Here is a 25,077-nt window from a genome sequence, read left to right on the forward strand (position 1 = left end):
TGGGGATTATGTGTGTGTGTGTGTGTGTGTGTGTGTGTGTGTGTGTGTGTGTGTGTGTGTGTGTGTGTGTGTATGAGCTACTGTAGTGCTCACAGGTAGTATATTACAGATTGTGTTTGCTAAGAGGCTCATTGGCACATCCAGGACTGTGTATTTACAGTCTGTTCTGGCTATGAGGCGGCGAGCGTCTGTGCTTGGAGGTGAGCGGGATTAATGTAGGAGAACAAATAGCATCGTGGATGTACGTAGTAGTGATGCGTGCTGCGTCCGAGGTAGGTGAGGCAGTTTGGAAGTCCTGCCTGCAGTGCTCCTGTGTGAATTTGTGAGAAGAGTGAGGAAGATTGAGTCTTTGGAAAGCAATACTTGTTTTCCCTGTTGTGCTTTAAAGCAGTGGGTTTGGTTGTTGTAATAAATTCTTCTGTTTAGGGTGGACGTTTGGATGTTTTTCTCATACAAAGTCAGCATTAGTAGTAGGTGGAAAAATCAGCAGTCCTTGTATTGAAGGTTTACTTGGTTCTGAGTCAGTTTGACTTCTGCAGTTATTTTCAGTTTAGTATAAAAAGAGTAAATGTCAGCTCCATTCATCATTAGGGTTCGTGCTTTTGGGAAGATGAATGGCTGTACCAAAGATCACAGCAAGGCGTCCGGTAATTGTTGGGATTTATCAGTCTGGACTGAATTGGCAGAACGATTGACCAGCTGACGCTATCGTGTCTATGCTAAGCTGCCATTTAAAGGACAGGGCTTGTGTTGCAGATACCCAAGCATCCTCTTGCTTTATCATCCTTTCTCTCCATATTCACATTATTTATCCCCCAGTCTGCCTCTCCCACCCTTTCATTCCCCCTCTCCTATGCTGGGCCATCTCACTCAGTGTGGAGGATTAGTGAAGACAAAGAGAGATCCTGGAGCCGGCTCTTGTTGAAGACAGAAACAGGAGGTAGACTGTTGTTCTCCCAGCAGGAAAAGATACTAATGCCTCACCAAAGACTATTGTCTCAGATAGCTTACCCATTTTATTCTTTCACGCTGAAGTACGGTTTACTGTCAGGAGATGAACTGCTTAACAAAATTTACCACCCTACAAAATCCGACGTGTAGATGGAGACCAACGTTACCACCAAATACAGACACAGAAAATGCAAACACATAAAATCACAGGGTGTATTAAATTGATAAATCCTGTAATTTTTTGTTTGATACACCCTAGTAGTTATTACTACTTGGTCCCAAGTGTGCAGGTCTCAAAAGTCTCTTTGTCTCCATTATCCTCTCTCTACATGACGTGGTGTTCACTAGCCATCCACGTGCTGTCACAGATAGAGATTTGCATGTTCTCCTTAGTTCCTGCAAAATCCCCACTCTCTGCATAATTCAGGAGTCAGCTCTGGTTGTCCTGTATGTTGCGTGCTATAGACCTAAGTGCACAATGATGCCAAGAAAGTGGGAATACTGTATAGCTTTCCATCCTTGTTTATTACCTCTACCAAGGAAGTTATGTAACTCTTTTTTTAACTGGTTTAAAAAGAAAGATTTGCATGAAAACTTTACCAAGAGGGGTATTTTGCTTTTTCTTTAAAGTTTTCAAATAGGGCAGAATTATGCATTTTGAAATATATATTAGTAAATGCATAGGAATAAATATCACAGGCTGATGTGGATAAAGACATCATCCCCACTCGTTTCTTACATGGGTTAAAAGGAATTTCAGTCTTGGCAGTCCGGGGCGGCTCTTGTTTGTGAGCATCAGTATTCCCTCTGCAATAAGTGCAGGGGTCCCAGGGAGTCTGCTGGTGGAACTGCAAGCCTGATAAGTGATTGGAGAGTGAATGAATTATAGCCTGGAGACCTGTAATGAGGCCTCAGTGGGAGGCAGGGGTGGGGAGTGGGAGGCAGGGGTGGGGAGTGGTGGGCAGGTGAAAGCAGCTGCAGCTTTCCCCAAAGAGAAAAACCCCTCCTCAGTTTTTTCTTCTTTTTCTTTTTTTTTTGTCTTTTCACATCTTTATTTCTCTTACACACCTTTCCATCTCCCTGCCTCCCCCCTCATGCTTTCTCTTGTGCATTTATCCTTCCTCAGCACTCCCCCATCCTCATTACAGACGCCTGACGCAGCACATGCGCCGTCCTTTGTGTGTCCTTACGTGTCCTTTTATTACTGGGTTAAATGTCAAATCCATACATGGAGTCCATTTGATGACAGCAGTGCCTGTATGCTTATGTGTCGCTGTGTCACTATATGTGGTTAAATTTGCTGTTTTTCAGTATCTTATTGTGTTTGTGTGTTTTTGGGTGTTGAGTTTATTAAGAAGGTCCTTTTGAAAAGCCTGTGTGAAAGCAGTGAAAAGCCTGGTACCCCAGCACTTCTGCCAATCCACTCGCTCACATGCACAAACATTAGTCCTGCCAATCAAGCCTTTTAGTGCTCTTTTTCATCCCAGCGCCACCGCGGTGCTCGGCGACACAGATCGTGAGAGGAATTTTAGACCACGCGGAAACTTCGTTTATGTGTGCGTGCATGGCTCACCTCAGGAGATTGGACGGGGTTGCCACAGCAGATGTCTTTGCCCAGAGCAACTCACAACAAAAATGCTTTAAAGGAAGGCTGAAGTTTGGATGTATTGGACTCATTGCTTCTCGCTGCTTCAGTCACTTTTTACCTTTGAAAAGGGCCATTTAATGAAGTTGAATAAGCCTTTTTAGAACAGCAATTTCCCAACTGAAGCTGCGTCAGTGCTCTTATCTTTCCACTGGTTCAGTGTGTGTGTGTTTGATGGAGCGGGGGGTTGGCTGACATTAAAATGTAGAGGGAGATGTGATTGCTATGTAAATGGCTGTTCTAGGTTGGCTATGAAACACCGTGGGCTGTAGGCGAAGCGTCTGTGGATCTGCCTCCAAAATCTCCTCCAGGGCTGATTGACAGCTGTACGCCAGCTCTCAGACAGATGTTGCTGCGGCAGCAGGGCCAAGAAGACTCTCTTCAATTACAGCCGAGAATAAGCAGACTATTTATAAAAGCAATGAGCTGAGAGGCAGACGCTGAATGAGACAGAAAATGAGCGAGAGCTGTGGTTGCCTGTTTGTGCTGTCCCTGTTGCAGGCGCACATCTGGACTGCGCAGATACCCTCACTTGCCAGACACAACACAAATACAGCGATGAGCCACGTTATTAAAAGTGACAGGTGATTGATCGTCTCGTTATAATGCAACGTTTCCCTGGATGCATGTTGATGTTACACTGGAACACACCACCCATCTAAACATTGATGCCGATCAAGCACACTTTGTCATGGCAACTGCAGGGAGACGGGTGGATTTTCCCTCTACATCCCCCCAAAATATCCGGAACAGCAAAAGGAACATGACAAAGAGGAAAAAGCAGTGACTCAGCCTGTAAAATCCCAGATCCCCCATTTGTTCAAGCATCTGCGGGATGTGCTGGTGGATGCCTGACAAACACAACCCAGAAAATCTGATGCCAACATCCTGGATTCAGGCACTGCAAACCACCCCACTGGATCTAATGTTCTGGCAACAAGAAGGAGGGAGCAGGGTACACAATACAAGGTGCATGATTTGGCTGATTTTGTGTGAATAGGTGCATGATTTAGACTACTTAACAAACTAAAAGTAATAGATTAAAGGTCTTAAATGGATCTGTTTGTGTTCCTGGCAACGACATCCTCAGCCTCATTTTTACAAACCACTTTTCCCTGATCATCATTTACGTTGCGGATTTGCAGCAGAGGGCTAGACCGCATGTAAACAGTTTATTTCTGTCACATTATCTGTTTGATGGCACACAAAGATGTGGCTCTCAGTTACACATTTATACATGCGTGCGCTCATGTTAAGCAGGGGTGGGGTGTGGGCGTGTGGGGGATCTCTCTACATAGTGTGCCAGTGTGGGGGATGGGGGTGAGGCTGAGTTTGCGTCTTTGTCTGCTCAATAAATTATTTAAATCCCACAACAATTAAAGCTGAAATCTGTTATCGGCATCCTCCATTAGGAGCCTGTGTTGGTGCCCTAATGCCTCGCTCGCTTTCCCCCCCGTCAGGGCTCAGCATGGGCCCGGATAAAGATCACAAGCTCTGAATCTTAAACACACATCCCAGCAGAACAAAGGCTAACAGCGCACTCCTGTGACCCGAGCACTCGTGAACACGCCAAATGTCTTCATCACGGGAGTGCATGAATATGTTCACGGTGCTGTTTTTTTGATGTCAGATGTTCACCGTGTCTCCAGAGTACGGTGTGTTTAATTTGCATTGTGGAGGTTTAGTCTGAGGTGATGTTTGCTCCATGCATGCTCTATTTTTCTTTCCTTTACAGATGTGATGGCTGTGCATGGGATATCTGTTAGGATCCCGAGCGCTCTATTCACACCATGTTTTCCGTCTTTTTCCCTTCCTTCCGTGCCATTATTCTCCTCTTCTTTCCATTTTATTTCTCCCTCCTGTATACCCACATATGTTTTATAGCCATAGCAAACTGCCCATTAGTCATTGTAGAAAGTAGCATCATTCCCCTGTGGGTGTGCGCGCAGCGATGTCAGGACTTTTCCCCCCCAATAAAACAGTATATATGTGTGAGTATCAGCATCAGAAAACTTTTGCTTCCTCACTGAAAGCTCAGTTAAAATATGAAAAATGCATCTGACTTCAAAACTGCAATCCTTTAGTAAGTATATATATATATATATATATATATATATATATATATATATATATATATATATATATATATAACCCAAGGAAACCCAAGAAACCCAAGAAAGAGGAGGAAGGCGAGGAACCATCATGGAAGGACAGGCCCTGCACGGTATGTACCACCGGCAGATAGAGGAGGTGGCTGATATACAGAAATCCTACCAGTGGCTGGACAAAGCTGGACTGAAAGACAGCACAGAGGCACTAATCATGGCAGCACAAGAACAAGCTCTGAGTACAAGATCCATAGAGGCTGGGGTCTATCACACCAGGCAAGACCCCAGGTGCAGGCTGTGTAAAGATGCCCCTGAGACAATCCAGCACATAACAGCAGGGTGCAAGATGCTAGCAGGCAAGGCATACATGGAGCGCCATAACCAAGTGGCCGGCATAGTGTACAGGAACATCTGTGCCGAGTATAACCTGGAAGTCCCAAGGTCAAAATGGGAGATGCCCCCAAGGGTGATGGAGAATGACCGAGCTAAGATCCTGTGGGACTTCCAGATGCAGACGGACAAAATGGTGGTGGCTAACCAACCGGACATAGTGGTGGTAGACAAACAGAAGAAGACGGCTGTAGTGATCGATGTAGCGGTTCCGAATGACAGCAATATCAGGAAGAAGGAACACGAGAAGCTGGAGAAATACCAAGGGCTCAGAGAAGAGCTCGAGAGGATGTGGAGGGTGAAGGTAACGGTGGTCCCCGTGGTAATCGGAGCACTAGGTGCGGTGACTCCCAAGCTAGGCGAGTGGCTCCAGCAGATCCCGGGAACAACATCGGAGATCTCTGTCCAGAAGAGCGCAGTCCTGGGAACAGCTAAGATACTGCGCAGGACCCTCAAGCTCCCAGGCCTCTGGTAGAGGACCCGAGCTTGAAGGATAAACCGCCCGCAGGGGCGTGCTGGGTGTTTTTATATATATATAGATATATATATATATATGTATGTGTATGTAAGTTATTTTTCTGCTTGAAAGAGTAAATTTAGTGTTTTGTCAGAGATCCTGCTGTTTTTGTAAAAGTCCAGAAACTAGCTGGTCCATGAAAAAATGGATATGAATAAATTAGATGCGGGTCTTTAAGCAGCATTATTAAAATTTTACTTGCAAATTGGGGGACAGAATAACAACCACTTAAACTCTGTGGAAGCTCTGAGCTATGCCTGATTTTCCTCCAATTATGACAACCTGTGTCTGTCAGCTCCTCGGAAAATCCCTCATTAACATGCTGACTTATATTTGTTTAATGAAAATAGAGACGTAGATAATAACTCCTGGTTGAGGGAGGAAAGCTGAAGAATGGTGATGTAAGTGACTTTCAGGGAGAGAATGACCTACAAAAGAGACAGTTACAACCAACATATGCAGAAGATCATCTCTGAAGGCACAGCATGTCAAATGTTGACACAAGAAGAGAAGCAAAAGGTCTCACTGGGTTCCCGAGGAACAGGAAACTGAGGCTACAGTTCACACGGGTTCACCAAAATTAGACGATAGAGGATTAGAAAAACTTTGCCTGGTCTGATGAGTCACAAGTTCTGCTTGTGACTTTCATTTGACAGGGTCAGAATTTGATGTAAACAACACGAAAGCACAGATCCATCCTGCCTTGTATCACCAATTCGGGCTGCTAGTGGTGGTGTAATGATGTGGGGAGGGTTTCCTTGTCAGGCTTTGGGCTGTTTAGCACCAACTGAGCATCATTCAAATACCACAGCTGGTCTGAGTATTGTTGCTGACCATGTCCATCCCTTAATTACCACAGTGTACACATATTCTTATGGCTGCTTGCAGCAGAATAACTCACAAAGCTCAAAACTGCACTAAAATGTCCTCCACATTTGATCTTTTAATCTCAATTGAATAGAGCACCAAACGTGGCTCCAACCCAGTACTTGGAAGATCTATCTAATGATTATTAATAACCATGTTATTTCACCTGAAGATGCAGTGCCTTACTTTTTCTTCATGTTTTTCTGCACACTATATATCCAGTGTGAGCTTGTGCATCTTGTATCTTGTAATTAAGTTCCTTCAGTGCTCTTTTCTGTGAGTGTTTATTTTGTCTACCCCCCACTTTTCATTTTATACAAACAGATTGGAGCTGCTCAAGATGGTAATGAGGCTGATTACTGCTGTTGTTTATTGGCAGCGTAAAGTGAAACGTGGTGGTGATAATGAGCCCCGACCAAGTGCTGAGAAAAAGCAGCACCAACTTTATTAATTCGAGACAAGAAAATGACACATAGGAAAGTACAACTTATGACTGGAAGTTTGTTGGGTAATTTTAGTGATACAGTCTAAATCTAGCCTGCAGACGTCACTTTATATGAGCAAGACAAAAATATGACAAAAGATTAATCACAATAAAATTGTTCAGTTACAACTGAAACAACAGAAAAAGTTTATAGGACTGAGCAGGTGTTCAAAATTATGAATTTAATTTATCTTCTCAGAAACTAATAAATATGTAGGACATTCATGTAGATGCTTCGATACAACAATTTTCCACATAAAGATAAACATAAACTTCAAAGGCAAAACAGTATTTGCCCTCTTTCTGTTTTTTGCTGAAAATGCAGATTTTAAATAATGATTTCATGTATAAAATGGCAAAAAAAACCAACTATCCAAACAGGGAGGTTCCAGTGTGCAGTTTGTACTTTTGTTGTGTCAGACATGTTTGTGCTCAAACTTTCTGATATATGTTCAGTCTTCCTCTAGGCCTGCCAACCCGAACAAGTCTGTTTTCCACCTACTTGTCTCCTTATCGATGTCTGGTTGTTGACAGGAAGTTGGAGTAGATTGATAGCTCTCTGGATCAGTGCGGTGAGCGGCCTGCTCAAATACTGCATTCTGTTTCAGCTGCACATTTTATATTGGTTATTGATGAATCCTGCCTGCTTAATTTAGCTGCTACACTTGAAAGTCTACAATACAAGCTCAGTTTAAGAGATTTAAGAGAGATTATCATGCTGAGGCTATCCTCTGAGCTATCCTCTCTATATATGTGTGTGTGTACACATATATATATATATGTATATATCACTGAATGCATAAAAAACTCCCACACCTTCATGGCTTTATGTAAGAGTAAACATCTGCCTCTGGGTCCATGTTTAGGTCACATGTGTGTGAAATAAAAGCCTAAAACTTTTAGCTGGAGTATATTTGGAGATAGAGTGAGGAAGGTACAAACCCCCATTCATATGCTGCATTGTGTGTGTGTGTGTGTGTGTGTGTGTGTGTGTGTGTGTGTTCACCTGAGCTCATATATCTCTGTCTCAGTCCAGGCCTGCAGTGTGTATCTCCACTGGGATTCTTAGGTCCAGCTCTGCTGAGAAAGCACACACACTGAGTTCCTCTTATTTATGTCAGTCTTTCTCTTCCTTATGCTCTCACTTTATTTCCTGCCTCCTTTCCATTCTGCCTGCTTTCTTTCTTTTGCTGCTTAATGACCTTCATTTGTCCTTTGCTCCTCTGGTAAAGGCACATGCGCACACAAGACAATTGCAAGAGTGCAGCGTTTGAATAATTATGTTTGTGCGAGTTTGTGTGCTGGAAATAGCTGTGTCCCTGTATGCTGGTCATAATTAGCTGGGTTGGTGCTCTGAAGCTCTGCGCAGCCAAGACAGAATGCAGCTGTTCTGTAAAACGCGAGAATAACTGAGTGACACTTGAAGGAAAATCTTACATTTTCTAACTTTAATTTTTCTCTTTTATTCTTCTGTTTCCAGTGATCTCCTGTCTTCGGGCTACGTGGAGAGGCATTTGTCAGAAAACGGGAAGACTGTCATCACCAGTGTAAGATTCTACAAATCATCTCCCCTCGTCTCCCTCGCACTTGACATTAAAACCCCAAATTACCCCTGTGATTAAATTCTGCATCTGTTTTTTTTTGGATAAAGAGCAACTGTGCTGCCATCCTTTCCTGTGATGACATCAGGCAGATGTTTTCAGTGTGAAAAGTTGGATGAAACTACTTTAAATGACCTTTCCAGCGTTAGCAAAGTTAGCAACTAGCTGGTGAATGTACAGAGTGTCAAGGAGTGAAAGTGCTTAAAGAGTAAAAGAACAGAACAAAATGTCATCAGGTCTTCAGAAAACCTCCAGAATAATCCAATAATCATGTTGTTAATCAAGTATTTTCTAAATATCTAAATATTATTTTTAAATATGTTTTTACAAAAATCCAAAACAAAAGAGTACAAATAAGATCCCTTTGGCCAAGGAATGGGAATTGTTAAGAATCTGGCACTTCCGATTCCATTATTGATATCACTTATTGATTCAGTTCCCTATCCATTCTCATTGATTTCTCATTAGCGACTGCCATTGCTAATCAGAACATCAAAGACATCACATTCATCCAAAGTAATCGCATGCTGTGGGTCAAACGTTTGTTTGTGGTGGAGGTGTTTCCCTTTGTTGTGATCAGTGTTGGGGTCGTCACTCAGAAAAAGTAATTATTACAGATATCACACCGAACACTTTTCTTTAAATCAATGCAGTACTTTACTTAATTAATCCCAGGAGAAAGTAATTTTATTACAATACTCCTTACATTACTTTTGCTTTTCTCCGTGAAATGACCTGAAAGGCATTGTCTCAGAATTACCATTTACCTATATAAAGGTGTAGGCTACAGTCCCACACACCATGTCTACACTGTAGACTGCGCCGCTGTTTTTCCTCCTCTGGCACACAAACTGAAATCAGTTGATTATAGTGCAAGTGGAAGAACCGATAAGCGGGGTCGATAAACAAGCGGACTAACAATTCCAAGAAACTGAACTAATGGGAACCAATTTGCTACAAGGATCAGCTCTTGATTCCCATTCCTAGTTTGGAACATTGAAATCTTCCAGGATTCCACCCACGCACACTTGATTATCAGTGATTATCTTCTCCTGCACGTCTGGACCAGTGTCAGAGCTCCTGATCGCTTCCTGTCAGTCCCAGTCTGAGTACTTACATGTGAACTCTGCTTTTCATTGTAGACCGATATGGAGCAAATTTACACTTTCTGTCACAAAGAGACAAAACAGCACTTCCAGGGAGTGATACAAAAACATCAGCACCACTGAAACTACGCAATTAACACATCAGCATTCAATCACAATGTAGGCAGACATGAGCTGATGGTTCCACTGTCGACCGTGTGGGTTATTCTTCCTCCTTGAGTTTTTATTGGTTAATCAGTGAGTTAAGTTTTCCTCACAGAGATAAACCACTCCTCATTCAGCTGCCTGGTCTCTTTGATAGCTCGATGAATCTTCTGCAAGTGTCGACTAACGCAAGATTAAGATTCCTGTGATAATCCTCTAAAATCTGGACTTCAGTTACAGGACACCCACTGAGGCGTGGAACGACATCATATAAGTAGTGGGGATTATAATGGTCAGGAATTACTCAGCTAAGCAGCAGATTAGTGAGATATTAGATGCTTTACAGCGAATGATCCAAACGATTACATCACATATCGTACATTATGGTCACCTGTAATTATGGCTCATTATAAGGCAGTCTGTAAAATAATTAATCTTGGAACTTCATATCCACAACTGCAGCCCATCTGCACTCTTCTAATGTCATTGGTTCTCTTTTAATAGGAAAGAACAAGTGCCTCTTTTTGATTATTAATGCTTCTGTTCATGGAGGTTAATATGAGACAAGCCCCGTTTGTTACTCTGCTCACTGTGGAGGGCAAAATGTCAGCCGATGTAACGCAGCTGCTGCTCTGATAGATCTAGGTCAGAATCCTCCAGTGTCATGTAGCTCATACGTAATAGAAGTAATACAAACTCCTGAAAGTGGAAGCATTCAGGCTTTCTGTCCATAGTTTACCTTCAGTGCAGGGACTGAACGACGGGCTCCTTATCCTCGTTCTGCACAAAACACATCCCAGAGAGCAGATGTTACTGGGTTTGGGATGTTAAACATGGCACCTGTGACACGGTGATGGTAACAGCCAGATGTGGCCCAAATATCACAACATACATCTGTCGGTGGAAATCAGCTAATTCTGGTCAACGGCTGGTCAATCGGTGCGCCTATAGTCCACATTAAGAGATGTGGGTCTGCAAAGCTCTGTGTAGCATCCATTATTGCACTCATAGTCTCAACATTAACAGACATTATCTTTAGTTTATCACAACACTGTCAGCGTAGTCAAGTCGAGTACCACCAAGCAGCCATAAGACACTATAAATCAGTTTCTTGTCCTGTAAGCAGAGGAGGTCATTTTTAGCTCATCCAACCAAAGGACTGATGAGATTATGCCGTGGTGAGGCATCTTTGGAAACGCTGTGTTGCACATCCATCTCCTGCTTTGTGAGCATCAGCAATGTTTTTTCTCAACTGTAAGCTGATTTCTTTTGTTTTTGGCCTGATGCTTTCTCACGTGATGTTTTTATACTGTGTGTAAATTGGAAGATAACCTACTTGATTTTACAAGCTTTGAGCGCTACAAAGTTAAAGCATATCATTGCACAGCTGTGGTTTGTTCTATGGCTCAATAAAAAGATACATTTTTAAGATGGATAATAATACTGACCATGGTAAAAAATTCAAAGAATTCTTAAATACTGTGTGCAAATATAATTTATTTACGCTTTCTAAAGAAAACTACTAGTTCTGTTAAAAAAGCGTTTGGGGAAAATTTTGATTAAAAAATTATTTTTTCCTTGTTGAAATACTTTAATTACCTTTTAATTAATCTAAATTGTGTTTTTTATGAGCAAAAAGAAAGAAAAGAAAAGAAATAGAAAAATCCCAACAAAAGTTTTTTTGTCTATTATAAAAGCTTTGAAGCTACAACTTTAAAGTCTAATTTTTGGACTTGTTCCTTACATTTAGGCTTTTTTGCATTTAATCCCAAACTGTGCGATCAGTAGAAAACATACCAGTTTGATTAAGGATCCTTTTATTGAGCGCACACTGTACCCCTGCATATTTGTTATGATTGGAAAGTTTGGGGTCTGCACTACAGCTGAAAACTTTGGTTTTGTGGTGTTGAGGAAATACTGCATGCACAGAAATGAACTCGATCACCTAATGAGGAGTAAAGTATAGCAAAGTTTGTCTAATGTCCTTATTTCCTTGCATTATGTGATCGCCGTGGTCGAAGTTTCACTGACATTCAGAGGGCAGAGCGTCCTACTTGTTTACTGAGTGTCTAACCTCAACCTTTTTGTTGTGCATTGTGTTGTCCAGATAAGATGATTAATTATCCTCATGTGTGTCTTAAGAGATCACAGATCTGACAAATTTAGCAACACAAGCTGAGGATGTACCCACAGTGCTGATGTTGGGTGTTTCTTCCTTTGATGAGAAGTGGAGCAGAAGGTTCAGGGCGACGGAAAGAGAAGAGACGCTGGGATAGTGGAGCACAGCGCCACTTATAAATAGCCCTCTCTGTCTCTTCATTTCACACTCGCTCTCTGTCTCTTTACTCAACCTCTTTCTCTTGTGGCTCTATTTAGGTTTATCTAGCAAACCTTTCATATGCTCTGCCTTTCTGCTAGTGTAAAAAAAAAAACCCCCTCTCTTATTACAGCGATGGCAGCCTGCTGCTAACTTGCTTGAATCTTATTTTTCTATTCTGGATTTCACAGATAGGGCATTGTGAAAATAGCGAGAGGAAGAGTTAGTATCACGAAAAAGAAACTGATAGCTGAATGCGATTTAACTGGAAGTTGCAAATAAGTGGTTAAAAGGCAGGAACAAAGAAAGAAATCAGTCTCAGCCTGATGGGTGCAGTTTCACTCTGATAATTCAAAGATGATTGTTTATGCAGATGACTTCCTCACACACTCGGGTGATCACACACACACACTCATCTGTATTACCACACATTTCAAGTCTTCAGTTTGAGTTCTGTAAAGTGTAAACTGCATGAAAGCCCGATTCATTCAAATGAAAAAGACATTTTAGTGATGCTGTAAGCCTGATTCTAGTCTTTACCCATCACTATAATTCACTGGCTAAATGCTTTGAATGCACTACAGTTTGATTTAAATGCATTTGCTTTATTTCTCTAATGTATCTAATAAATATATTAAAATGAATGACTTTAGATAAAAATGGATGATGTGCCTCGTTTAAAAGAAGTGTTGATACTGAGCTAAACAAAGTTTTCCTTACAAGGTTTTAGTTCAGACAGTTTTAGCTCCATCTTTGAAATTGCAAATTGTTTGTAGTAACTTCTTCATTAGTTGGGATTTCATTTTTTGTTTAATTTGGTCCAAATTAACATGAAAATGTGTACCATCCACCCATTTTCTTAACCACTTGGTAAGTTTAGAGTCACAAAGGTCACTCCGGCTAAAGGTTGGGTACACAATATACAGGTTGCCAGTGTATCACAGGGGTACCACACAGATACAGACAACCATTCCCACTCCTGGAGTTATGATGTGTTTATGCTTGCTGCTTGGCCCCTGTCATGTGGGGGCACATGCGAGTTTGATGTCACATCCTCTGCCACGCTTCACCTTATCTGTGGCTCTTCGGCTGATCACCGGTTAACTTAACATGCATGTCTTTATACTGTGGGATGGTGCAGAAGTACCTGGAGAGAATCCATGCAGGCACAGAAAGAACATAAAGGCTCCAACCAGCAGGTGGTTTTGAACCCAGGACCTTCTTGATGTGAGGCATCGATATGCTGCATAAAAATGATAGATTTCTGTCAAAGAAAAAAGGAAAAACTCTTTGCTGGAGCAGTCGGATTTAATTGGCTCCTCACAGGAGAGGGCAGAGGCAGATGACACCCTGATTTGCTTAAGGACTGCTTTAATGTCCCTGTGTCCAAAGTCAGGCAGATAAAGCATTTGAAAATCTGTCTTGCATGCAGGATAATAAAGCACACAGATTTCCACATGCATGTGTAGTTCAACAGTGTGCACATACATGCATCCTAACAGAAGCTTGTGCATCAGGATGGGGTCTACTCAGAAAGCTGGAGAGTGGAAGTGGATCTAGAGGTGCATTGCTGTGCACATGCAGAAATTGATCCTCTGATAAAAGCTGCGTTTCCTCAGGGAGAACTGCTTCCTGCTTAATGGCTGTTAGGTAGCAAGAAATGGACCAGGAAGAGCTGGCCTGCTTGCAGAGCACTTAGGTACTTAGACATCATGCACATCTATAGACAATAAATGTGTGCAGAGAGACTCATAGATCGAAAGCGAAGACAGAGAGACGGAGATGGTAAAAATCTGACTTCCTGCTGCAGAGAAGTTCGGATAGAGGAGTGAAGTCGCTGAGGCGTTAGTGCGCAGATGGTCGGATGTGAACGTGCAAAGCTCAAAGTGCAAATTGTCAAACAAACACGCATACAGTATATTCACATATCTTCAACAGATCTTACTTGCACTTGCATGTATTAGCAAATTAATTATGTGTAATGGATTGCTTTGGACTCATTTCCTGATTAAATATGGTAGTGAAGAGGGGAATATTTCACTACATCGTGTGTGTGAGCTTCATCTGTGTGTATTTGTGTGTTTCCACACAGGGCGGAGAGCACTGCTACTATCAGGGAAAGGTCAGAAACATCCCTCACTCCTTTGTGGCTCTCTCAACCTGTCATGGGCTGCAGTAAGTACAAATAATACAGATGCGACTTTTTATATGCATGTGTGTGTTTCAGCCTCTGTTCTAAGTCCTGCTCCCATTTTTTCATTAGGTTAATGTAATTAGTTTTAGCCAGGCGTCGCTGCCTGTCTGCATTTTAGGTTTCATAGGTTATCACTCTGGCAGACAGACAGACAGACAGACATCTTCTCTTCTTCTCTTTTTCCTTTCCTGTTCTCTTTTCTTTCCCCCCCTCTCCTCTAGCCTCCACTAACGTTGGTATTTTTAGCTTTTTCTGCTTGAGGCAAGACGGGTCAGAAACAAGGCCTGCTGTGAGAGATGCATGCACGCTTTATGCTTTCTAAGTCAATGTATGTAGTCTACTGTGTATATATGTGTGTATATATATATATATACGCATTAAAAGAGGCGAGACGCTCTCCATCCTGCATGTAAGAAATTCACTGTTTGCTGGTGGATTTCATTGTTTGCACCGAAAGCCGCCGTGAATAACAAAGCATCAAACGTGCCTAAAATGAGAACAGCGTTTCCACAAAAAGTTACGATGCTGTGTGACATTTAAATAAAAAGAGAATGCTAATGATTTGAAGCCTATATTTAATTGAAAAATATACAAATACAACATGCACAGAGGAGACCAGCTGTTGTATTTTCATGTAGGATTTCTGCTTTGTTTGCTTTTCATTTCATGATGCACCAAATTTTAAAGACTTATTTCTTAGTTTGCTTTATCGTGTCGTAGAAAATAGATGCTGCTATGAAAAAGATGTCATCCGGAGGGCTGCATCTTATCATCTTATCTTTAAAAAAATAAATAATCACTATGGTATTCATTCTGTCACTTTTTATCCTTGATCTATGACCTAATTCTGTTACAACCTGCTTATTGTCATCATGCTTGCTTGCACTTTACCTTTTCTTTTATTTTTATTTTTTATGTGAAACTCTTTTGTTTTTATGTAATTTCATAAAAATCACAAATAAAGTCTAGTCTTAGCAAATGCTTGTCATAAACCTATATACACTTACCGCCTGCTTCATTGGGAACACCTGCAAAACATCTAATCAACCAATCATGTGGCAGCAACTTGTTTAGACATGTAGCTCAGGATGAGCTGCTGAAGTTCAAACCGACCATTCAAACCCAAATGGGGAAGAAAAGCAACTTTTAAGTGACTCTAAATTCTGCATGGATGTTGGTGCTGATTTTCCCGCACAGTCATCTCTTGGGTTTGCAGAAGCTGGTCCAAAAAAGAGAAATATCAAATGTTGCTCCCACTAAATTCAGAATTTTAAGCTTCAACACTTGATATTTTGATATTTAAATTAAATAAAAGCTCTAAATGAGATGGAAAAATAATTTCTTGAAAAGAGGCTGAATTTCCTCCAAACATTTTTAATCAAATCTCAGACTTTCAATGCCATAAACTGCTGAATATTTTGAACTTGTTGCTGGATGTTTTTTGGATTAACCGTCATCATTTCTTGTAGTCACGTAAGGAAAACCACATAACAGGAGCTCCTGGTCTGAATTAACCTTCTGCCCATTCAGTGTACATTGTTTAATCTAATTACCATTTTCAGCTGTTTCAGAGCCTATGATTATTTACTTCTGATCCATTACGCTGTCTCAAAGCTTTCTCCCACCGAGTATATCTTGTTTCAACATAATACCGAGCCAAATAGACCGAGTAATCAGTCTAGACATGTCTTTCCAACTAATTAGGGGAAGCAGGAAGAAGCAGGCTAATATCTGCTGAACAAGCTAAAGTCCAGGCCTGAACTTTTTTTATTTTTATAATTTTTTTGTGTGTTTCATGAGAGTTTTGCATGAATTTGGGGAAAGTTGTCAGCACAGCAAATTATAAAATGCTGGATGCAAAATAATGAAAAGAAAGCAACTACCAAATAATTTATGGTATAGTTACCTGCGGTGAAATCTCATATTTAGAACGCAAGAGGTTGTAACGGGATAGAATCACTGAACTTTGAAATTCCTAATGAGGAAAGGAAGAAACACTCAAATGTTATGTGTGTGTGTGTGTGTGTGTGTGTGTGTGTGTGTGTGTGTGTGTGTGTGTGTGTGTGTGTGTGCGTGTGTGTGCGTGTGTGTGCGTGTGTGTGTGTGTGTGTGAGAGAGAGAGTAAGAGAAAGAGCAAAGGAGTCAAGGGCTTCCTGCTGTGGAGTGTGTCAGAGCGTTAGTCATTAGAGGGAGAGCATTCTCCTATGCTGAGTCAGGTGTTTACCATAATATATATCCTGCCCCCCAACTCTCACACACACACACACACACACACACACACACACACACACACACACACACACACACACACACACACACACACACACACACACACACACACACAGAGGCAAATTTTGTTCTTTTTCTAAACATTTAGCTTGGATGCTTTGCTTTGATGTTTCACAAAAGTGAGCTAAAAGAATCCATCCATCCATTTGTTTCTTAATCATTTATCAAACTTTAAAATCTTAACCTATAATTTAAAGCCTTATCTTTAAATTAAAAGTTTACGCTGAGCTGACTAAAAGTAACAGCTAAGCTAAACTTTCTATACAGTCCAGCGATAATTCTCATTAGGTGTGTCAGTAAAAGTAAAGCTGCATCCCAAACTAAGCAGCAACCACATGTAAATTCAGGTAAAGCCATAATAACTGAGGGGATTTTGTAGATGTGGTTTGTGCACCGATGCATGAGATCACCTTTCTTCCAAATCCCGCCCACTCACACCAGCACTGAACAGATTTAAGCATAAAATACACACATTTAAATTCTTTTAATTTGTCTGGCCAGGAAGCCTGAAAAACACAGAGAGGGTAGAGTCGGAGGAGGAAGATGGATTGTGTATTTCCTGCAGTGTTTACCCTCCTGACTTCACAGTCTGACCCGACCAATCTCCTAAAAGCTTCAGATAAACTTAATTAACGGATGATGTGTTCATGCGCACATGAATGTAGGCAGGCAGCCAAAGACCTTCAGCCATGTTTAAAACGCTGCATAGCTGTGTGCTGTTCTCTTGCAACCTTATATGTGATGACAGCGTGGATTTTGTTTTTATTCTAACAGCTGAGCCATTGATAGACTAATTAGACTAGACTAATCCTATATTATTATTATTATTATTATTAACCAACATTAACTTCTTGCAACTATGTCTCAGCTTTATAGTGTGCATAGTATTTATTAGTCATACTTTTTACTACTCTTCTTTAACTAAACCTAATTTTTACTTTTTACTTTCCTGTTTTTTTTTTAAATCACTGCTTTGCATATATATATATACATATATATATATATATATATATATATATATATATATATATATATATATATATATATATATATATATATGTGTATGTATATATATATATATATATAGATATATATATATATATATATATATATATATATAGATATAGATATATATATATATATATATATATATATATATATATATATATATATATATATATAGATATAGATATATATATATATATATATATATCTATATATATATCTATATATATATATAGATATATATATACATATATGTATTTATTGTAGTATAAGGCCCTCACTATGCGTATGTGGCACTTTTACTTTAACTATGTGGTTTATTGTAGTCTGTGCTATTTTTATTCTTTATACTGCTGCTGTAATAGTCTCCATGTGGGATCAATATTACAGATATATATAAGACAGATATATTTAATGTTGTTTTGTAATAACCTAGTAATAGTAAGACTGTTCATATTATCCACCAGCTAATGTTTATTAAGTAGTGATCTCTTTACATCCATTCTGAGGATATATACCCCAAATATATAGCCTTCTTACTTGGTGAATTTCACATTTAAAAATGTCTTGAATGGCACTGTGTATCTCTCTTTACTAAAATCCTAAAAAATATGCCAGTGGTTGCACATTTTTCCAGCAGACAGGGAGGTTATAACACTATAGATAGGTTTCTGAGTGGGTGTTATCAAAAAATCTTCCATGGATTACGCTTCCATTGTAATCTCCACATCATTGTCCATTAAACCTCCTTCTTCCCTCTGTTACCTTTCTCACAGTCATATCAACATAGCGTGCCATGTGTAAATATCCATAGAAGTCTTGCTTTTCTAATAAGCATTTCAAAACTTCAAACTTCAAACCTTTTTTTATTACGTCGAACATAACTGTTGTTCCCTTAGCTGTCCAGTCCTTAAACTTGTTATCTAATTTATTTGCAGAAAAATGAGAGTCATATGCACATTAAGGACTGTAAGGTCTCCCTCTGGTTTATGTTCTTTTATAACAGTTTTCCATATGAGGTGACTAATCTGTCTCTCTGATAGCTCTGGAGGACTTGATTTATTCCATTTGGTGATGAAAAAAACAGCAGAAACTTGTACTGATATGTGCTCTCGCCTCTCCCCCTCTTTCCCTTTTCAGTGGGATGTTTTTCGACGGCAATCACACCTACATGATTGAACCTGGAGGACACAGCGGCAGCAATGTAAGTACTGCAGATGGCTCTTCTCAACGGGGATTATCAATTTGTCCTTCCTCCGTGTTTTCGCATCCAGCTGCTTCTACGTCGTGTTGAGCTGTCTGAGGTCAAGCAATTTGTTGCAGTAGTGCTGTGTTGTGTCCAATGTCCACCCACAGCCCTGCAAGTTCCTCGTCACTGATGTTACCCGAAATTTTTCATGTTTTCTTTTGAAATTATTTTGAAATGGGTGTTTTTGTGGTGCTGATTTGGTAAAAAGTTTGCACATCTGCTGCAGATGATTTGTTAGAACAGGAGAACAGGAGGTTCAGACGAACCAGAATCAGTTACAGATCACAAACCGGTCACTGCAGCTGAACCCTGAGTTCAGCCCACAGGTTTCAAGACAGAGAGATTCACTGGATTACAAAGCAGCAGAAAGCAGAAAAGCCCACAGACAATTAGATAATAACAATTAGAGGCATTACAGCCAGAACGAAAGGACAGATCCGAGATTTCCAGACAAGCCTTAGGCATGAGAGTGAAAGAACAAGCTGCTGATACTCTGTGTGTGTGTGAAGGGCTTACTTTGTATCTAATTAAAACCTCCAGAAGAAGTGTGTGTCTGGCTTTAATCAGTCAGGGGCGAAAGAAGACCAGATAAGAAAGGTCAGAGGCCTAAGTGTGTGTGTGTGTGTGTCCTTGGTAGTTGCAGCCTAGCCCATGGAGCTACTTAAGATTCATTCCCATATGAGAGTTTTTGTGCCGGCAGGTAGGAGAGAAAATACGGTAGATGGACAGACAAACAGAAGATTAGGAGGTGGAATAGTGTGAAAAACCAAAATGTAATTAGGGCGCATGTCATTGTATTTTCTGGAGAGAAACTGCAGTATAAGAGGATCTAATCCAGTTTTAAAGGCAGTTTCTATTTCACAGTTAAACAGTAATGAAAAGGAGAGGAAACATGAGGTTAATTAAGCAATAAAGTGTCTTTAGTGTGAGAATGGAGGAAATAAAGTAGAACACGGAGAGGGAATGAGCGACAACAGTGCTCAAGCCCGCTGTGTTTATTCAGGGCCTGTTACGACTCTTCTTTGCTCACTCTTTAGCTGCTTCTGTCCTCTCCAGCGTTTTCTGGAGACACTGAATTATTGAAGCAATGAGAGAGAGAGAGTGAGAGAGAGAAACCCACATCTTAACTCAGATTCAGATTCAGAAAATGCGAAATCCAGTTTGACGGTCCACCATCGTAATAAATAAAAATACAAAAAGAACAAAGTAGATAAACTCAGAGGGGTGCTGCAGCACTCTACCTGCAGAGATACAGGGTGTGTAAGTATGTCATGACAAACATTTGGCTGACATGTTGCGTTTATATAAAATATTAAAAGCCACAGCTAAAGCAACATCTTATAGAGTCACATCCAGAAAGCCGAAAGAAAGTGTTACTTCAGAAGATAACGTGTTCAGTATTTTGGCACTAACTAAAAAAGACCAGAGGCAGAGCTGAAGACGCTAAGATTTTTATTGAGAGTGACCAGAATGGACAAGATTAGAAATGACCTCAGATTGAGCAGTTTGGACACAAAGTTAAAGAGACAACGCTGCGATAGTTTGGACATGTGCAGAGGAGAGACAATGGATAAATGCAGCTGCCAGGCAGGAGGAAAAGAGAAAGACCTCAGAGAAGATTGATGGATGTAGTGAAGGAGGCCATGCAGAGGGTTGGAGTGACAGAGGAGGATGATGGGACAGGGTGGGATGGATGCCTAACTTGGCATTACTCTTTGGTTAATCTGAAAATGACTGAGTAATTTAATGTTTAACATGTGATTACCCAACTTTGTTTATGTTATACTAAAGCACATTTTCTATATTATTGTGATAATACTTAACTATCAGTGGCACAATGGTTAGCACTGATACCAAGCAGCAAATAAATTAAGAAATGTTGATTCTAAACTGGCAGGAGGTGTGAATGTGATCGTGTCTCTGCGTGCTGGCCTTGAGACAGACTCGTGACTTATGCCTGAATTGGATGTGCAGTTAAGAAAAAGGATGGATGGATTTATTTGGTACTTCATTAAATGTGTCAGCAGATGATGCAGATTTTACAGACGAGACTTTTTTCATATCAGATGTAAAGTCTGATTGTAGATAAAATTTATAACATTGGTTAAAACTGGCTTCACTTTGGTCTTCTACAGCATGAAGATAGGCACAAAAGATCAGAGGTTTGAGACCTGAGAGGAGATGCAGTAGACCAGCCTCAGCTATTGCGCTCCCAATCTAGCTGAGGGACACTGAAAGCACCTTTTTAAAAAACCAATCAAAAAAGTAATAATGATCCAGTATATAATATATATTTTAATAACACTCACAGGAATCGTCGTTCAGCTTTGGGGCTATTTTTGCTTTATTAATCCTTCTCCTGAACTCTGTGCTTTGATGCGCACATCACCTTTGTTTCCGCGCCCTCTGGTCATGTGGATATTAAAACAGTTTTAAGACCTTTACTTGTATTTTTGTCAAATATAAATGTTACACAAGTACATGATCTCAGTTCTTGTATTTTTTCAGTTTTGACAGGTGGTTCTGGTTCACAATAATTTCTACTGAGAGCTCCGGTAGATTTTCTTAGTGTACAGGCTGTGATCAGCTGACCTGCTGCTCTGTTTGGATGTAAACAACTAAATTCAACCAGATGTCAGCAGATGTTTCATGAGTTGTCCTAGTCAGTCAATGGATCCAAACATCATCAACTAAAATTCATATGAATCTCTGCGACACTTGACGTAACCTTACTCTGACTGTGAAACTGCAGAGGATTTTCATGCAGCCTTTAAAAAACACAAAGCTAGCTCAGTTTGTTTTGCAGCAGGTTTCACAATATAAAAAAACATAATGTCACGTGTACAGACCCAACATCTGATTTAAAAACATGAGGACTGACATGGAAACTTTAAATCTGCACTTTATCAAATTCCACTGAGCCGTCCTTATCTTTAAATCTAACCTCTTCTTCCTGTGTGGCAAAAACTCCCCCAAAATGCTTTAAAGCAAAAGTGACAAGTCTGTTTTGAAAATATAAGGAGTACAAATTACAGATATTTGTTTAAAAATGTAGGGAGTAGAAGTAAAAAGTAAAAAAACTACTCAAGAAAAGTACAGATACCTGAAAATTGTACTTAAGTACTGTAACAAAGTATTTGTACTTTGTTACTTCTCACCTCTACCAATCTGTGGCCTTTTAAAAATATCAAATAAATCATGTGTATACAGAGTAGTGTGCAGAGTGAACAGAGTAACAGATTTTTGACAGTTGTGGTAGTATTGGTTTTGGCTTGATGTTTTTGGAACATTGGCTGCATGACAATGCCGGGGACGGCGCTGCCCTCGAGCCCGGCGGTGCCTGTCAGTTTGTCATTACTGAGCTCTGGATGTCTGCTCCCCTCGGGCAATTGTCCATCGTTTCTCTCCCCGTGGATTCCTTCTTTTTCTGTTTCACTCTCATTATGTCTGTCTATTTGTCTGCTCGGTCTACAAGTCTGTCTCAGACACACAGATGTCTTCTTCAAAACCCTAGATGCCCTCCATGTCCGGTGTGAGATTTGGTGGCTCTTTTACGAGGAGGCTGCACTGTCATGCACTTGTTACATTAGAAAGCATTCACTTATCATCCCTTATTGAACAGCATTGGATGCAAATTTTTTACCCACCTGCAACTAATTGTAGCTTTCCTAAATGTAAAAGAAGAAAAATAAAAAGAAAACAGGGTTGAAGTGGGGCTGTGAGAGTCAGCGTGGCTCCTGTCGGCCATATGGCAAATCCATCTGCCCTTCTTTCACCAAGGCAGAAAAAGTTATGCAGGACATGAGGTAAACGTGTCCTGAACAAGCTGCTCTTGTCACTTTATGTGGCTGAGCCGGAGTTAAAGTGTCCTGTTGTGTTATGTAAATTGTCTCGTATATAAGATGAAAAGCTAGATCTTCAAGATTAAAGCGAAGAACGAGCTGTTCCCGTGCAGCACGCGGTTGCTAAATCTTGCACTTATTGACTGTTAGTGTCGGCATGAGTGTGTGTGCATGTGTGTATTTGTGTGTGTTCATGTAGGGAAGTTGTGAGGAGGATGTGCGATTGACTCGCATAGACGGAAAACACCATATGTTTAGTCCTCCTGTTTGTGTTGTTGTTTTCTTTTTGGACACCTTGGCAGCTCCACCTGCACCTCGGGGCCACTGTGGCTACACCCAAAAAGCATAATGCTGTGTGTGTGTTTTTTGTTCATGGTGGAGTGACCATGAGTTCAGGCTGTAGGACATTTCAACTATGAAGCCTAAGCAAAGGCATGACGTGTTTTAAGTGTATGTTACAGTTCAAAAAACTGTTGAAGTCCATAAAGATGTGTGGTTGAGGTTACGTGTCATGTTCAGGCTCTCCTGAAGGTTTGAATGAATATATTCAGCCTATATTCAGTAATTATAAGTCATATACTCATTTTGATAAGAAGAGATCATTTGAAAGATTTGAACATGTTTTTTTTAACATGAGTTATGAAGCATCATAGCAGAGTGGAGTCCCAGCAATGATAAGCAGAAACCCCCTGAAGTCTAGACGCTGGTGGTTGGTAGTGAAGATGAGGAGGAAATGGCACGAGGCAGGATGATATAAAAGCAGTGAGGTTTAAAGCAGACAGTGGAGGCTGATTGGCTCACAGAGAGCAGCGAGAAAATGATTGCCCATATGGAAAAGAAATAGAAAAAACTTATAAAAGACTTGCATAAAATGTGGCCTACTTCATATAGTGAATCATATAAGGCTTATATGATTTACTCATGAAAGTGGCCACTTTCTCATTACTTTTACATATTGTTTTAGTGAGTATCCAAAACATACACGTTTCATTTATATAATTTTTCAAGGGATCGTATATCTGTTTTCACTCTTGTATGCTTTTCATACAAGTTTCACAGAAGACAGATACAAACTTTATAAGATTTATATATATATTTTCCGTATGGGTGGACCTGAGCAATGATGTCAGTATTTGGTGTGACGGCGTGGGAAAGGGGAAATGATGTAAAAAACACAGACTAGCAGCAGGAATACCCAGTAAAGCAGCCTTTAGTATCCTTCTTCCTCTATGATCCATGAACACACGCTCATAAATTCATCTTCGAGTAGTTTTTCGGTGATTTTCAGGGTGAACCAAATGTGGTAAAGTGTCAACAGACCTGTTTCTGGTAGGAAATTGTCACATTTTGGGGCAAAGACAACAAGACTTCATATCAAACCACACGTTTGTATAAAAGTTACCTCTGAAGCTAATCAGAAACTTCTTTGTACCATTTATAAAGGTACTTTTACCTCGAGACCCACCTATGAGGCCACAAGTTGATTTTAAAGCTCCTTACATAATCCTACATTATTTAAATAAATGTTTCTTGGCAATTATGCAGTTTTTGGGAGGTTCAAATTGTAACAATGCTTATTAGAAATCAAACAGAGAAGCACCCATAGTTAAGAAACAAACAAACAAACTGAAATCGGGATTAGAAACAGCGAAATAGATCCAGTGCCTGAAATTCTGCAGTCAAATGTTTCCTGTGTCGGAAGTGGTGACCCATCTTGAAAATCCAAGTGGCTATTGAGATTTTTCAAATTAAAGGCTCCAGAAGGACAAACACACTAATTTTGGTGCTTGTTACCACTTTTGAAAGATTTTCCAGTTGTCTGCTGCACTAGAGGGGATAACTGAGGGGGTCGGGTGGTGAAGGATGCAGAGAAAGAGGGGGGTGTGTCAAGTGGCAGGTTTTAGCATGGGGGTGTTTGCATTAGGTGCCAAGGGAGGATTTTTACACTGGAAGCACAAGCTGGGAATGACACTCTGTGTGTGTGCTGGAGCTGATGGGATACAAAAAAAGGAGGTGTGTGTGTGTGTGTGTGTGTGTGTGTGTGTGTGTGTGTGTGTGTGTGTGTGTGTGTGTTGGGGGGGTCTCCCTGTGGCCTGAAGCCATGTTCATGTTACTAAACCTGGACCGGTTCATTCACACATGCAAAGAAAGAGTGAGAAAGAATGAAAGGCGTGTTTATCCCTCCCCACTTTATGTTCATGAGCCAGCAGTCTGTGTCTGAGGTCTCCCATGGCAACCCAGGCCCCACCCCCTGTTTCCTCCCAGCACAGCATATGAAAGCCATCTGTGTCGACCCCTAATCTCCATCAGTACTCGCTCCCCGCTGGGTCTATATGCTGTGTGTGTATGTTTTTGAACTGAGATTACT

General features: G+C 40.6%; 1 protein-coding gene across 2 annotated transcripts in view; it reads left to right on the forward strand.

Moving 5' to 3' along the window:
- Positions 1–25,077, forward strand: part of adam22 (ADAM metallopeptidase domain 22) — a 69,826-nt gene that overhangs the window by 13,959 nt on the left and 30,790 nt on the right. For both annotated transcript variants that reach the window (XM_031734042.2, XM_031734043.2), the window contains exons 4-6: positions 8,443–8,509; positions 14,223–14,305; positions 18,759–18,822. In XM_031734042.2, coding sequence (XP_031589902.1) covers positions 8,443–8,509; positions 14,223–14,305; positions 18,759–18,822 — 214 coding nt within the window. The remainder of the gene's footprint in view (positions 1–8,442; positions 8,510–14,222; positions 14,306–18,758; positions 18,823–25,077) is intronic.

The sequence above is a fragment of the Oreochromis aureus genome, linkage group 11 (assembly GCF_013358895.1).
Source record: "Oreochromis aureus strain Israel breed Guangdong linkage group 11, ZZ_aureus, whole genome shotgun sequence".
NCBI classification, from domain to species: Eukaryota; Metazoa; Chordata; class Actinopteri; order Cichliformes; family Cichlidae; genus Oreochromis; species Oreochromis aureus.